Source organism: Martes martes (genome assembly GCF_963455335.1).
Source record: "Martes martes genome assembly, chromosome: 9".
Classification (NCBI taxonomy): Eukaryota; Metazoa; Chordata; class Mammalia; order Carnivora; family Mustelidae; genus Martes; species Martes martes.
The window spans coordinates 29052112-29067219 of record NC_137896.1 but is presented as its reverse complement, the minus strand read 5'-3'; the positions used below and the strand labels follow the sequence as shown (position 1 = coordinate 29067219).

General features: G+C 55.7%; 1 protein-coding gene across 1 annotated transcript; it reads right to left on the bottom strand.

The window, feature by feature from the left end:
• Positions 1-5162: 5162 nt before the first annotated feature.
• On the bottom strand, positions 5163-14904 carry CDC25B (cell division cycle 25B). Its single transcript, XM_080814406.1, has 16 exons — positions 14502-14904; positions 13538-13647; positions 12682-12733; positions 10788-10829; positions 10537-10573; positions 10171-10293; positions 9942-10064; positions 9635-9769; positions 9183-9263; positions 8916-9092; positions 8650-8745; positions 8022-8084; positions 7766-7864; positions 7421-7554; positions 6609-6720; positions 5163-6458 (listed from the first exon to the last, which is right to left on the bottom strand). Exons 1-16 carry the CDS (start codon positions 14699-14701, stop codon positions 6318-6320), a joined length of 1725 nt encoding a protein of 574 aa, XP_080670532.1. The 5' UTR covers positions 14702-14904; the 3' UTR covers positions 5163-6317.
• Positions 14905-15108: the final 204 nt, after the last annotated feature.

The following is a 15108-nucleotide window of genomic DNA, read 5'->3' as shown; positions in this document are numbered from 1 at the left end:
GGCCTGGCCCACCTGTCTAGAAGTGGCTGGAGACCACACCTTCCTATCATTTCCCCTCCCCTCCCTCTGGCTGTGGGCAGAGTTGCCCATCACCCCACTCCCCAGCGCTGCTATTCTCCATGGACCTCTGAATTGGGATGGGGGGGTCGGTATGCCTACAGCCTCTTGCATTGACCCCTTCCCCAGACTCCCACCCTCCACTACTGTCTGCCCCACATCAGGGCGAGGCCTACCCCACAGTGCCCCTTTTCCAGTACCCCTTGGTGCCCACCACTGCGATGTCTGCACAGTGACTTACACTGATTGAATTTGCAAAGCAGTTTCCATTCCCCACCTACCCAAACCACAGCAGTGTTGTGAAACACTGGTGGGCAGGCTGGCTTGGGAAGTTCTGCTGCTTCTCCTAGACATCAGGACCAACTCCCAGGTCCTGCTTACATACCTCCAGGGACAGGGAGCTCACTCCTTAGAGACAGCCCCATTGGTTTTTGACAGCTGGAAACCCTTACTGATGATCTTGAGTCCTCCAGACTAGCAGAGCAGCCACCTACTTCTGGATGTGGGGAGGGCAGTTGGGTGGAATCTGCCAGCCCCAGGCAGTGGATTTTTTTTTTTAAGATTTTATTTGTTTATTTGACAGAGAGAGAGATCACAAGTAGGCAGAGAGGCAGGCAGAGAGAGAGGGAGAAGCAGGCTCCCCGCCTAGCAGAGACCCTGATGCGGGGCTCAATCCCAGGACCCTGAGATCATGACCTGAGCCGAAGGCAGAGGCTTAACCCACTGAGCCACCCAGGCGCCCCCAGGCAGTGGATTTTTTTAATGACTCCCTGATTTGGAAGTCTAGCCGTTTCTTGAAGAGTAGCAAACTAAGAAGAAGGAATCGGCCTTTTTGAGAATCCAGGCAGGCTGAGATTAAATAGATAAGGTTGCCCTAGAATCAGGGGACCAAAGTCAGACAAGCCTTATCCTTTCGTCCCCCTGCTCCTCCCTAGGTCACCTCAGAGATGGCATTGCCCTGTGCAGGCAGCCTCCCACTGGCCACACAGATAGCTTCCTCCTCTCTCTCCACCACAGCCCCTTCCACAGCTTCTTAACTGCTACCTGGACTGGTGCAGTAGGCTACCAACCTACACACAACAGCTGGCCTTTTCTTCTGCAACCCATCACCAGGTGGAAATGGCACCTGACTGCTCTTGCCCATGTGCAGAAAGGAAAGAAACCCTCAGCCTAGACCCCTCTCTTTTAATTTTCTTCAGGCTCCTCCCTTTTACCTGTCTGAACTTGTAATCTTGTAATCTTCACACTGGCCCTAAATCATAACAGCCCTAGCAGACTCTTGTAGGGCATTTGCTGTAGACAAGACTCTGTTCTGAGTGCTGTACATACACCAATCTATTGATCCAATCCAGAACCATTTGAAGGAGGGTCTTTACAATTCCCATTTTATAGATGTGGAAGTTAAGACATGGGAGATCAAGTAACCTTTCCTGATGTGAACACATGTGCTAAGGGAAATGTGCATGTCAAGAGATTTCAGCCGGCCCCCTCCCTTCCCCTGGTGTGTCCCCTTCTCCCTTGTCACCTCACAGTCCCCCTAGGGGCTGGCTCAGCCCCTGCTCCCAGCTCCAGAAGGCCATAAGCCTCCTTCAACCCCAGCCCTGCTTACCTTGTACAACCCAACCCTGGGAGCTCCATCCCACCCTCAGGGAGCCCTGGGCCCCATGGAAGCCATCTTGGCTGGGCTCCAGGAGGATGAGGCCATGTGTGATTCGTCCTTTCAAACAGCCACGCTTCCTGAAGGGCTGACAGCCAGGAGGCCCCACGAGGCAGCTCAAGCCCAGCCACGTGAGGCTCCCTCCCCTCCCGCTGCCCCGGGCCCCGCTGACTCAGAGCCTGGCTGCTGCTGGCGGGTGCAACCACTCCCTCCCAGGGGCGTCTGCTGGTGCGGGCTAGGTGGGGCAGACTCAGCCCTTGCCTCATACGCCCTGGCACCCCACAAATTCCTGTGTGGGTTGGGTGGGAATGCTTCTTACCTTCTGTCCCATAACCAACTGTCTTCTTTGAACAATCGGCTGTGAACAAGTCCACATCCTGCGGCATTCTCTCAAGGCATGACTTTCCTGGCCATAGACCAGCAACTTCTCCATCATTACTCAACTTCCCTCTCCTGATTGTTTCCAGATTCCACAAGGCCGGGACTTCCCTGTCTAAACATCCCTCCTTTCTGCACCTACAGTTTTCTTGCCTCTGGAAAGTGGGTGCCTTTGTGTTCAATTCCAATGTTGAGGACTTTTTAGAAATCCCAAGTTTTCTAGAAGGCTGTGGATGGACTCAAGCCAATGACATACAGCCAATTAACTCCAAGGAGTCACTTTTCAAAGAATCTGACCTGAGGAAAAACTGAAGACTAATATTCCCATATAGGAGAGTCAGAAAAGAAGCTGGGTTTACAATGCTTGAGCCCCTGCCACTATCACGCCAGCATGGGTGGGTTCAGCACTACAGAGAAGTCTTTGCTATATACAACGATCAGATTTTCTGGCTAAGAGAGAGAAATTGAAATTGACCTATTTTGCTGAGCAAATGGAGCAACAGAACTCTCAGATTCTGCTGGTGGAAAGGTAACGGTATAGCAACCACGTGGAAAATGCTAATGCTGAAGGAACACACTGCAACCCAGCAGTTCCACTCCAGTTCCAATCCATTTGGGATTATATCATGCCAAATAACCTATCAAGGGAAGAATGGAAGTGTTCTATATCCTGACTGTGGTGCTGGGTACACAACGGCATGCATTTATCAGAACTCATAGAAAAGAACTGTACACTCAAATGGGTGAATTGGGCTGCATGTAAATGATATCTTAATTTGTTTTTAACGTGAAAACTGGAAGAAAAAAATGTAGGATGAATAATTTAATTTAGGAGGAGATCTGTATGATGGAATACTATACAGCAATGAACAGGGACAGCCATCCCCCCCCCCCCCCCCGCAAAAGGAAACATAAATGAATCTCAAAATCATGCTGAAGGAAGCCAGACATAAGGGATGCCTGGGTGACTCAGTCAGTTAAGCGTCTGCCTTTGGTGCTCAGGTCACGATCCCAGGGTCCTGGGATTGAGTTCCGCAACAAGATCCCCTGCTCAGAGAGGAGTCTGCTTCTCCCTCTGCCTGTCTCTCCCCCTGCTTGTGCGTGTGCACGTGTGTGCTCTCTGACAGAGAAATACAATCTTTAAAAAAGAATAATGGAAACTTTTTAAAAAATTGTTATTATAAGTGACCCAGTGAGCAATTCAGATGATGCCCAGAACCCACCAGTGCCCACTGACTTGTCCAGCTCCCTGCCTGTGCCTGGCCCCATGAAGCCCTTTACTCGCTGAAGCAAGCTGCACACGGCTGCTCCCGGGCTGGAATTCCTGCCCCGCCCTGGCCCAAGGAAAACAACCTTTAAAACTGGCCAGGAGCCCAGGTTTTTAAACCGCTTCCTTGCCAGATCTGCTCCCCTTTATGAGCATCCAGGAAGAAAGTTACAGCTTCTCTGGCTGGGGGGAAGGAGGAACTGGAACACCTCTACCCCATCCCCTGAACTTCCCAGGTAGATGGGGTCCTGGCCTGAGCTGGAGGGGCAAACCTCTGGAACTTCCTTCCCCAGGCTCAGGCCTACTCCCCTCGAGGTATAGGCCAGCACCAGGACCTTCTCTGGGGAAAGTTTTGTTTCCTGGCTTAACCAAGGCCCTCTCCCTGCCTCTTCCTCCTCTTCTGCAAAATGAGTTATATACCAACCTTGTAATCTTAAGAAACAATATGCAAGTGTCTAGAACAGTCTAAAGTCCTCGTGACCACAGCTGTGCTTCTGATGGTGGGACATGACAGGGACAGATGTAGCCTCAGATGTCAGCACCTGGCACACAGCCTGGGCATTGTTAAACTCTCAGCACCCATTGCTCCCTCCTCCCCACGTGGCCTGATCCTAACCCACGGAGTGGAAATTTGACACCCAGGGCATAAGTCAGGCAGCCTGACCCCACCCCCTTGGCTGGGATAGTGGCAGGAGGTGAAGAGTGGGAGAATCCCAGGCAGCTGAAATGCCTGCTCTGCTTGTATCTGCTGTGTGACTTGGGGGCAAGCATATTCCCTCTCTGGGCATCCAGCAGCCTTCCTCCTTTGTATAATCAGGAAGGAGGGAGTGGAGTTGGCAGATCTCAGTGGAACAGTGCCCAGAGCTCTCTCCCTCCCTGTTTCTCACTGTTCCTTGGGGGTCTACACAGCTATTTTTCCTTTTCTGGGGCAAGTCCCCTCACCCAAATAAATGTTATCCTTGGTATCAGCTGCCTGCTCAATGGAGAGGGCTTCTGGAGCTCTCAAAGCCCCTCTCTTCCTGAGCAAAGGCCCAGTATCCCCAGACCATCAAAGCCACACCCCAACACCCCCTCCCCAGCCATTGTGCCCTTGTGGGAGGAGTGTTGGGGGGTAAGCCCCAACCTTTGGGCATAAGAATCTTGGGAGAAAAGCTGGAGACAGGGCAAGCATCATTTAGACTCAACCTAGGAATCTAGAGTCTCTTGTTGCTCTGGTAGGAAATTGCCTCCATTTTCCCATCTGCAAAATGGAGCCAACAATCATTGGCACCGCCTAGTTCAGAAGGTCGATGAACTTCAACAGAAAGTGGTAATGCTGCCTGACATGTTGTATATACTCTGTATCAGGCCATTACCTTACTTGTACAAAGGAGGTCCTACAATCACAGACTCACATCTAGGGGAAGAGGTCGCCTGCAGGGGTATTCTGAGGGAATTTCCTGAGATCCCAGGTTTGGGCCTGGGACTGGTTCTCCCAGACTGGCCCTCTTCCACGCTCTTGATCTTGAACTTGGTATCTCCCAGGTGGTAGAACCTCTGCTGGGTGCTGGGGGTACAGAGAAGAAAGTCATTTCTCTGATGGGGCAGGAAGGAAGGCTTCTGGGAGGAGGTGACCTTTGAAATGGAGTCTCAAAGGGTGAATAACAGATGGGGGAAGAACATTCCTGACGATGCAACAGCTGCAAAGGGAGGAAATGTGAAGAGCAAGGTATGGGAATTGGAGCCCTATCTGCTGACCTGCCCTCACCCTATCCTGCCCTCAGGGTCTGCCACAGTCTTGTCAAAGGCCCACAGGACACGATGCAGGTTACTCCGCTTGCTCAGTGCTTTATTGACCCAAGGCCCAGACATGAGCCAACAGGGCCTTCTTCAAACACAGCCCTCCCCACGTCCTGAGATTCAGAATCCAGGCGTGGCTCTGTCCTTGGCTTCGCCGCTTCCACAACATTTTGTCTTGAGTATCTCCAAAGCTTAACATGTAAAGATTTTGTCCACACAGACAGACACACATCCATTCTTGTCGAAGGCGGTCATGCTCACTGAAATGCTTCCGCTCAGCCATTTGTGTGTCCTGGACATTGGGCATCTGTGGCTCTCCATCCATTTGCCATCCATCCATTCATCCATCTGTCCATGCACAACAAGAGAGCAGCAAGTTCTGACCAGTCGGACCCGGGGGTTCACAGCAGTGGGGGCTGGGCTGCAGACCTTAGCCCTTGCCCAACGGCCCCCCAAGAAGGTCATCCCTTTCTGAGGCAACAGAAGCCAGGGCCGAGTGGCTAATTAATGGTTGGAGTCTCTAACCCCAAGTGGAGAGAGGAGCCGAGATCTCAGCCCATGCATCTCCTGAGATGGGCACCAAATCAGATGAAGGAGTCAAGCACGCAGGTAACACTGAAACAGGAAAGAGTAAGAGCTTCTGTTTGTGCTAGAAGTGTTCATGTGGAAGGATGGGAAAGAGGAAGACAAAGGGAACATGGCAGACACACCCAGGAGTGCCAGCGCCCCGGGCAGGGAGGGGTTCTGCTTTGGCCCATCTCTGGGGGGGTGGGGTGTGGCTTTCTCCTGGACACATACAAACAGAGCCCCTGGGAAAGAGGGGGGCTTTTCTGGACACAAGAAGACAAAGGGTTAACTCAAACAAGGAAGGAGAAAAAGCAAAAACATTCCTGCTGGACACAAAATACTTCCTTTGAGCTGGACTTAATCCAGTTTCACCAAGTCAACAGGCTGGGCTGTCCCCGGGGCTGGGCTGGCGTAGGGGTGGCACAAGGATGTGGAATATGATTGCAGCGAGACACGGAGATCGGGGCTGGGTGCAGATGGACAGGACACCCTCACTGTCTTTCCCCTGGATGGCAGCTGGGGCCTCGAGCAGACCCTCAGCCCTAGAGGCCCCTGGGAGGCTGGCACCCAGGCAGCGAGGCAAAGGAGGCAGGCAGGACTGGCACCAGCCCTTCAATGATCCTGTAGGCGGCTGCAGAGCTCCCGCCGGCTCCGCTCCCCAGCCCAGCTGCGGGTCTTGAGTCGGAAAGTCTTCAGCTCGTCCCTGAAGGCTTCGTGGTTCATGGGCCGGTAGTCCTGGGGCTCACAGAAGGTCTAGGGCAGGATGGGAGGGTCCGTCAATATGGGGGAATGGGGAACTTTTAGAGGAAACCTCCCTTCTCCTTGGGCTACTAGCTGGCTGAGCCCTTTCCCTGTAGTCCAGCCCTCCCAGGAAGGCTTCAGCCGTGCCCCGCCCCATGGTACCGGGTGTTGGGGGAAGAACTCCTTATAGCCACCCTTGAGGATATACATCTCAGGATAGTAGAGGCTGGGGTAGTCGTTGGCAGCTCTGTCGCGCTCTCTGATGAAACGGCACCTGCGACCAGCAGGGGTGTGGGGGTCAGAGCTGGGTGGTACGGCAGGATATACCTCAGGGGACCTGTTCTTTGCACCCAGTCTTTTGTGGGCCTTGGGGAGCCACAGAAGGCTTGAATGCAGGAATGTCAGCCATAAGAATGCTTTTAGATCATCTGGCTACTGGAACCAGAGGAGGCTGGGGAGATGGAAGGAAGGAGGTAAATCAAGGGAGTTGTTTCTAGAAGGCAGTTCATAATCTTTGTTAGAGATAACGGACCTGGACAGAGAAGGGGAAGCATGACAGAGAGAAGTGAACAAAATTAGAGAGATCTTTTCAGGAGGTCTGGATGAGACTCGGTGAGCATGAGAGTCGAGGAGCAGAAAGATGAGTCAAACCCTGGAAGGCTCAGCATAGCGGGACAGGGCCTTTGGATATTAAGGACACTGTTGGAGACTTGGAAGCAGATCTTGATGGGGGAGGGGTGGTGACAATGGATGGAGGGTGGACATAGGCCTCATGGGAAGGATGGGGAGGAGGTAGGGATAGGGTGCCATGCACAGGAAGGGAGGGTGAAGTCTGCTCTGGGGTGCCAGGGGACTAGACGCCCAGATCTAGGTGGGGGCTGGGGCTGGGCTCAGGCCTCTTGGGTGGCAGGTGGTTCCAGCACCCCAAAGCCTGAGCAGGAAGGTCAGGAGCAAACACTAGCTAGCAGACTCACATGCGGGGACCGCGCTCAGATGAGAATTCACAGTGAAAAATGAGGATGATTCTCTTGTCCAGATTACAGGGTGTGATGGGGCTCTGTAGTAGGAAGGTCTCAGCATCCCGTTCCAGGGGCAGGTTCACGGCAGTCTGCCGGAGGATCTGGAGGTCAGGCCACAGCCCTGGGGCTGGGTGGCACATCTGCCCTTGGCCATCCCCAACTTTCAGGTGGGTGATTCCACCTCTTACTGGACAGGATCCTTCCCTGTGAGAGGGTGCAGCCGCCCTCCACTGATTCACCCTCCCACAGAAGGACAGAACTGGTGGGTCTTCAGGGCCTATCCCCATTAACCCGCCTCACCTTGATGTGCCCGCCTTCGTACTCGTAGGGGTACCTGCAGTCCACAATCACAAACCTCTCCACGATGTTGCTGAACTTGCCCACCAGCAAGGCTGCCATCTGTGGGCCATAGAGGTGGGTCCCAGCAGGTCAGGCTGGCAGATGGGGGCTGACCCCAACCCTACCACCGGTCTGGCCTTACAGCCCATCCCCAATGAAAGTTAACAGGCAAATGGCCATCCCAAGTGTGCCTGGAGAATGGCTTTCCCCCACGTACTGTTTCTGGTGAGATGTACTTGAGATCTTGGTGCTTTCCATCCACAGTCTGCAGAAGGAAAGCCTGAAGAGAAGGGGAGAGAGATTGAGAAAGGCAGAGGGGGAGGAGAGAGAGAGAGAGAAAGAGAGAGAGGGGAGAAGAAAAGATGAAATTGGCAAGACTAGGAGCCTAGAAAGGATAGTTTCTTTCCCAAGCTCAGAAAGCCACACCTGCTTTGACCTTCAAATTCAGCTCTGGTTCCCATAGCAACCAAGAGACGCCTCTTGGGCCTGACATCCAGGGAACAATCCCTTCCAAGGGGAAATGCAGAAGGGAACAGAAGAGATGAACTCCCCACCTCCTGCTTCACACTCTGTCAAGCCCCCCGGATGAGGCCTAAGGAGGCTCCAAGCCAGATGTTAGTTTGGAAATGTTTTCCAAGGTTGAAACACAACTGACACCCCAGACAGATCTGGAGTAGAGTCAGGAGACCAAGGAGAGCCAGAGAGAGGAGTCTAGGTGAGAATAAAGAAGCTGTGCTGGACAAAACCCGGGGTGGGGCAGGGGGAGGAGGTACCAAAGCAGCTTCGGAGCTCAGGGGGCCACACGATAAGGGGTCGAGCCTCCCGAGGGTCCCCACTGCTCATACCTTGGAGTAATCCCCAATCAGTTCCCGGTGGTCACTATCCAGGATAGTCTCAATCTCATCATGACACAAGGACTTGGAGCGGAGGACACGGGCTTTCTACAGGGTAGATGGTGACCAGGGTCAGGGGCCAGGCTGCCCCTCAGCATCCCTGTGTGGCTGCCACCTCTCTCCCTGCACCTTGCCCGCTGCCACAAACCCTGCCCAGGTGTGCTGGTGGGGTGGACTTGTACAGTAGCTGCCCAGCCCCACCCCGGGAGGGCACCCACAGGTTCCTCGGCCTCCTGCTGCTCCTCTGGAGGGGTCACGCTCCTCCTGCGCTTGTTCTGTGTGGGCAGGTCCCTGTCGTGGGGCCGCTCCAGCCTCTTGAGGATGGGTCGGATCACGCTGCAGGGCATGGACGGAGAGCGGAAGAGCCGCTGGCATTTGCTGTACATGATGAGGTCCTGGCAGGGGTGGCAGTTCGGGGGTCAGAGTACCCCGCCCCTGCCCCCTACTAGCCCCCCCAGTTCTGGGGCAGCCCCTCAGAGACCCACCTGCTCCTCCTCCTTTTCTGAGGTCTTGACCAGTGGGGCGTTAATGAGGCTCTCCATGCCTGGGGGTACTGCCTTGTCATCCTGAGGCCAAATCAGCAAGGGGATGGTCACACCCGCGGGCAAAGGCCAACCCCTTAGGTCCCAGGTCCTCCAGCACAGCCACACGGGGCAGTACCCCAGAACCAGGAAACTGCAGGGCCCCACTTGCTGAGAAATGTGGCCATGCGGGAGGGCCGGCCTCGCCTCTACCCTGCAGCGCCCTCCCTCCCTGCAGCTTCAGCCATCTGCCAGTCTCTGGTAGGCCAGAGGATGTGCCATGACTCTGTCAGCTTGCATTCCTCTTCTGACATTGGAATGAAGTCATGGTCTCGTGGCAGGAGATCAGGGCTTTCCTCTTTTGGGAGATCCCAAGACAAGGGAGGTCGAGTGCCTGGTGAGGCAAGACTGGTTACCTTTAAGTCGCTCTCCAGGAGGTCCACAAATCCATCATCTTCCTCGGAGGCCCCCTGGGTGGCAGTCAGGGAGAATTGGCATCGGGCAGGGGGACTCAGCTCCTCTACTTCCATCTTCCGCTCGGGCGTGAGACACTGTTGCGGGGGGAACAGCCACAGACTGCTCAGGGGTGGGACCCGAGGCAGAGAAAAGTTTCCCACTGCCTCTGGGTTCAGGGTCCCCCTCCTGCTCCCCACCCAGGCTGCCTCCAGGGGTGCCCACCCTGCACAAAAGCCCACCCTGCAGGGTTCCTTTCTCCCAGTGTACCATCAGGTCAGGGGCTGAGTTTGGTCTCTGGGCAAAGGCTTCCCTGCGGTCGGCCCACTCTGCCAAAGCATGGGCATGGCTGGGATGTGGGGGTTCCCATGGCATCTTGAAGACAAATCCATCCTGTGGGCAACATGGGTGAGTGTCATCAAATGCCAGAGAACCATCCCAGCACACCCTCTTCCTTATCCCCCTGAAGTTCTCCCACTCCAGCCTTCTGGAAGCGCACATTCTCTTTGTCCTCCTCAGAGCTGCGGGCAGCTCGGCCACACGCCTCACTCTTCCTCCAGCGGCCAGGTGCTTGGGAGTTGGTGATGTTCCGCAGCACAGGGCTGTGGCCCAGAAGCCTCACCTAGAGAGCCAGGTAGGGCAGGAAGGACTGAAGGCTCTATTCCTCTGGCACTAGCCCTGACCCTACCTTCTCCTGTTTCTCCTCTGACTCCCCCACCTCCAAAACCCCATCTCCCACAGCCAGACCAGGGACACCAGACCGTTTCAAGTCTGCCCTCTGGGAGGTGACCCCGGATCCCTCCTGCCCCTCCTCCAGGCTGGCCAGGTCCTGAGCCTCCAGTGTCAGATCTCAGAGGGTACTCACCGGCAGGGACTGGAAACGTCGAATGGCAAACTGCTCGCTGCAGGAGGAAACAGGGAGACGTCAGGGCTGGAGAGTAGGGAGCCGTGCAGGAGAGCATACAGGATGGCCCTCTGGCACAGATCCCTGTGCATCCCTGGGGAAGGCAATGGGAGAGCACCTTTCCCATACCTACTCCATCCAGTGGGGGGCATGGGGAGAGCCTGGGGTAGGTGGACCTCCAGAGCCCGCTTGAAGAAGTCTGGGACACTTACTTTCGGATGACCCGGCTTGCTGCCTGGATGGCCTGCTCAAACCTAGGAGAGAGTAAAGTCCCATGCAGCCCACCTCCCCCTACAGCCCAAAGCCCAGCCCCAGCATCAGCCCCCTCTTCTCATCCACAAGGCCTGGGGGCCAGGGCTCAGGTCAGTAGAAAGGGGAGGGAAGAATGGGGACTCTCAGGGGTCCAGGTATTAGGGAGGGGGGAGAGGAGAAGCAGCCTGAGATTTTGAAGGCTGCCCTGAATGGAAGAGGGCCCAGAGAATGGAGCAACAGAGACAGCTGGGGGAGGTCACAGGGTGGCTGAGGCGCTACCAAGGCAACGGTCTTGCCAGCTTGCCCACAGGCCTTCCACCTGTATGCAAATCACCTCAGTGGGGCCATATGGCCGCCAGGAAAGTCATCCATCCATCCCATGATGACAGACTGTGGCTGAAAATGTGGGTATCTCCAGGGCCTGGATGCCAGCAAGACTGGGCTTCCCTTCCCTTGTGTGGGGGCTGTCCCAGCTCCCCCCAGGACAGGGGCCTGGTTTAGTGTGCCCCCGGATCAGCCACAGTGTGCCATGCCAGACCCCCTAGTGACAAATGTTCAGGGTCACATCCTCTCCTCCCTCCTATGGAATTTTCTAGGACCAAGCCTCCGTCCCACCCCCTTCTCCCGCCTTAGAAGAGGCCAGCCGGCAAAGAATTCCAACAGATGTTCCTTTTGAGGCTGGGGCACAAGCTTCTGTAGATAGGCCCCACCCCCTAGCTATGTTACCAGAGACCACCTGCCACGCGGGGCTTTTGTGTATCTATGTGAGCTCAGGCACACACGCGTGCACGCGCGCGCGCACACACAGACACACACACACACACACACACGCTTCTTTCTGAGAAACTGTAACCGTCAAAGCAGGTGGAGAGGTTGGGGCGGGGAGGGCCACTGAGGGCTAGTGTTAGGGGCATGACTCCCAGGGCTGGGGAGCGGTTGTACCCAGATAACCTGGCATTAGAAATGATGAATTTTATTGGCTTGGTTTCCCATCTGTGCCTGCGCTGCAGGAGTAAAGCAGGGACAGTTCTGGCTTGTCAACCTGCAGTCCCCCCACCCCCACCCAGTTCTCTCCCTGTTTCCTGTTTGTGAACAAACCTTGTAGCCCAGCCCAGTGTGATCAAAGGCAGTGGGAGGAAAGACAGCCACTGCCCTAACCCCAAAGCCATAGTCCCTCTGCCCAGTCTGGGGATGCCCAGCTGTCCCCACTAATGCCTGGCAGCTGCTCTCCCTGCCGGGGCTCTAACAGCTGGATAGGGACAGCTGTGCTCTAGAAGACAGTACTCATGCCCCACAACCCAGGAGGAAGGACCTGTCCTGAGTACAACTCCCTCTCGACTCTCTCTCATAAAGGGCCTGGTCCAGGGGTTGGCGGGAAAGTGTCCCTGAAGCCAGAGGTTGCTGATAGGATGGTCAAGGGCTGAATCAACCTGCCACAACTGTTTCTGTTTGGCCTACAGTGAATTAAAGGTTTTGAATTCATTAGACCATATTTTAAAATTGTGATGTTTCATAGAAAAAAAAAAAAAAGCTGTGTATAAGCAAAAGAAAAAAGGGACATACACCAGACCTGTATTCCCACAGGCCAGGGGCTGGCTGAAGTATCCAGTGCTCCCATAAGCCTCTATCTCCACCACCTGGCTCTGAGCCCACACTCAGCTGCTCCTGCGGGAGCAGACCCTGCTCTGAGACAGGAAGCAGAATCTCAGGACTTGGGAGATTAATAGGTCACCCCCACATGTGGATTGAAGGGGTCTGTCCACTCTCCCAGACTTTCCCTGGTGGGTTTATGCTGAAACTAGGATTTCCAAAGGTAGGTGTCAACTCCTTGGTAGTGGGGATCCCTTTACTCACGTCTGCTCTGCCATCTGGGGGTCCATGGGGCTGGGAGAATCCATACACAGACCTGGGGGGACAGAGCACCTTGGTTTGAAAGTAGTGACATCCTCTGCACACATTCCCCCACCATGTCCCTATTCTATTCAGAGAAAGGAAAAACCTGTTTCTAGTTTAGATCTTGATACATTAAAAAAATCAAACAAAACCCCACCCATGAACACCAAGGACTAACATACTGCCCCCAAAATTGGGCAGGGCTCTACTCCCTCCTTACTACAGAAACTCCTTTGTATAGGTTTTATTTTTTTTTAATATTTAATTTATTTGAGAGAGAGAGAGAGAGAGAGAGAGAGAGAAGCAGACTCCCTGCTGAGCGGGAAGCCTGATGTGGGATTCAATCCCAAGATCCTGGGACCATGACCTGAGCCAAAGGCAGATGCTTTACCAACTGAGCCACCCAGGTGCCCCTCAGCTGTATAGGCTTTAAGCCAAAATTTTGCTAAGCATTTTTCTTAAGCTGGTTTAATTTGTTCTAGAAGAGATAATAACTTTTTAAAGGAAAAGGTTACTGCTGAAGGCAAGTGAATATTATAAAATGACCAACATTCAACCCTAATGCCTCCCAGCTGGGGCTGTGGTTCAGGGACTTTGGCGCCTGGTTTTAAATAGGTAAGATCTCATCTCCCCAAGAGGGCCCCGCCCTACCGCCCGCTCAGCCAGTCTGGGCTGGATGTGGGGAGCCCCACCAGAGGTGGGCAGGTGCAGGCTCCTGGGCCCACCAGGTTGTGGGGAAGATGTTAGCCTGATCAGCGGTGAAGTGGAGAGACTCAGGCAGCCCCCCTGCAAGCCCCCTGGTACCCCTGAGCCTCACCTGCATCAGAAGATTCAGAGGACTGGGAGGACAGGGAGGATTCGGATGCCCGCCGCCGGGACAGGGACAGACATGAGAGCAGGCTGCCTGCCTGACGCTTTGGAGTCTCACTGGGAAGGCAACAGGGGCCCAGGGAAGGAGAAACATCAATGTGGGGCTCAAGGGCTAGCTGGCCCATGTTCCCACCAGCCACCCACCTCTGAAGGGCTCACCCCTGCCCCCGGGAGGGCTCTGCAGGCCTGCCCTCTCCTCAGGTCTTCTGCAGAGGCACTAAGTAGCTTTTCTTTGTTGATTAAGAAAGGTCCTCCTGGGTTCAGGGGGAGGTGAGCCCAGGGCAAGAGCAAGGAGGTGGGTTGAGGGCCATTTTGGGGGATGGCAGGGCAGCAGAGTAGCCCTGGAGGGCCTTCCTGGGGACTCCTCAGACCCCTATCCATCCACAAGCCTTTCTGGAGCCAGGGCAAGACTTAGGTCTCCACTGCTGCTGAGGGTAACCCAGCCTGGACACTGCAGGTTGCTCAGGAAGCAGGACCAGTGTTTAACCCCTTAACCTCAGGAAAGAACTGGGGGTGGAGGGAGCAGGGGCAAGGACAGAAGAGAATCAGGCTTCTCTGCCACCCTCAAGTTCCCACTCCAGGCTCAGGATACCCTGCCTGGGGCAAAATAGTGGTGATTAGGGCAGACGGTAAGGAGCCAGCGTGGTGGAGGCACGCGGGGGTGGGGGCAGAGGGGGGGGGGATGGGACCAGTGGTCCCATCTCCAGAGTCTTGTGTTGCCAATAGCAAGTTACCTCGAGAGTGTGCGCAGCACAGACCTGGCCTCATCGCCGTAGTCCCGTGTCCCTGAAGTAGGCACTACCCAGGACACCTCCCCACTCCGCTTCCCAGATTTGCCTCCCACGCCGGGTTCCACGGGAGGCCCGGGACCAACACCCCACACCCAGCATCGCAGTGCGCGGTCGTCCTACCTGCCGAGCCCGGCGAGGTTGTGCATGGTCTGGGTCAGGCTGGTGACCGGCGAGGAAGCGGCCGCGCGCTCCGGGGACCCCACGAGGCCATGAGCTCCCAGCTGGAGGCCCAGGAGGTGGCTGGGACGCTCGGTACCACCGCGCACGCCCGCCGGACTGAGAGCCGGGCCCGGCGCGGGCTCCGGTTGGGGCAGCTCCATCGCACAGCTGGCCGGGGCGAGGTGGGGAGCGGGCCCGGGGTGGGGGAGGGAGGGAGGAAGGAAGAGCCACGGGGTCGGAGCGAGGGAGGAGAGGGAAGCGGGGAGGGTGGGGCGGGGTGGAGGGACGCAGGGACCAGCCACCAGTCCGGGAAGCCTCTAAGCAGCAGCTGCCACCTCCACCTCCTTATATATTCGAAAAATAACAGCGGCCGCGCCGCCGGCCGCCACCAATGGGGGCGCGGGTTAGGAGAAGGCGGGACCGAGGGCGGGGCCCGCGGGGTGAAAGGCGCGGAGGCTGACCAGCCCGGCCCAGCCCAGTTCCCGAATCTGGTCCGGGCTAGGGACTGGGGGTTTCTCCTAAGCCTCCACGCGTCGCCCCCCGCCGCCCCATCCTGGACTCCAGGATC

Excerpts from the sequence above, each read along its gene's own strand:
- CDC25B (XM_080814406.1), bottom strand. The coding sequence starts at position 14,701 with ATGGAGCTGCCCCAACCGGAGCCCGCGCCGGGCCCGGCTCTCAGTCCG. Across the intron at positions 7,865-8,021 it reads AGTACATCTCACCAGAAACA|ATGGCAGCCTTGCTGGTGGG; the intron begins GTACGTGGGGGA and ends TATGGCCCACAG. Across the intron at positions 6,459-6,608 it reads AGTTCTTCCCCCAACACCCG|ACCTTCTGTGAGCCCCAGGA; the intron begins GTACCATGGGGC and ends ATCCTGCCCTAG.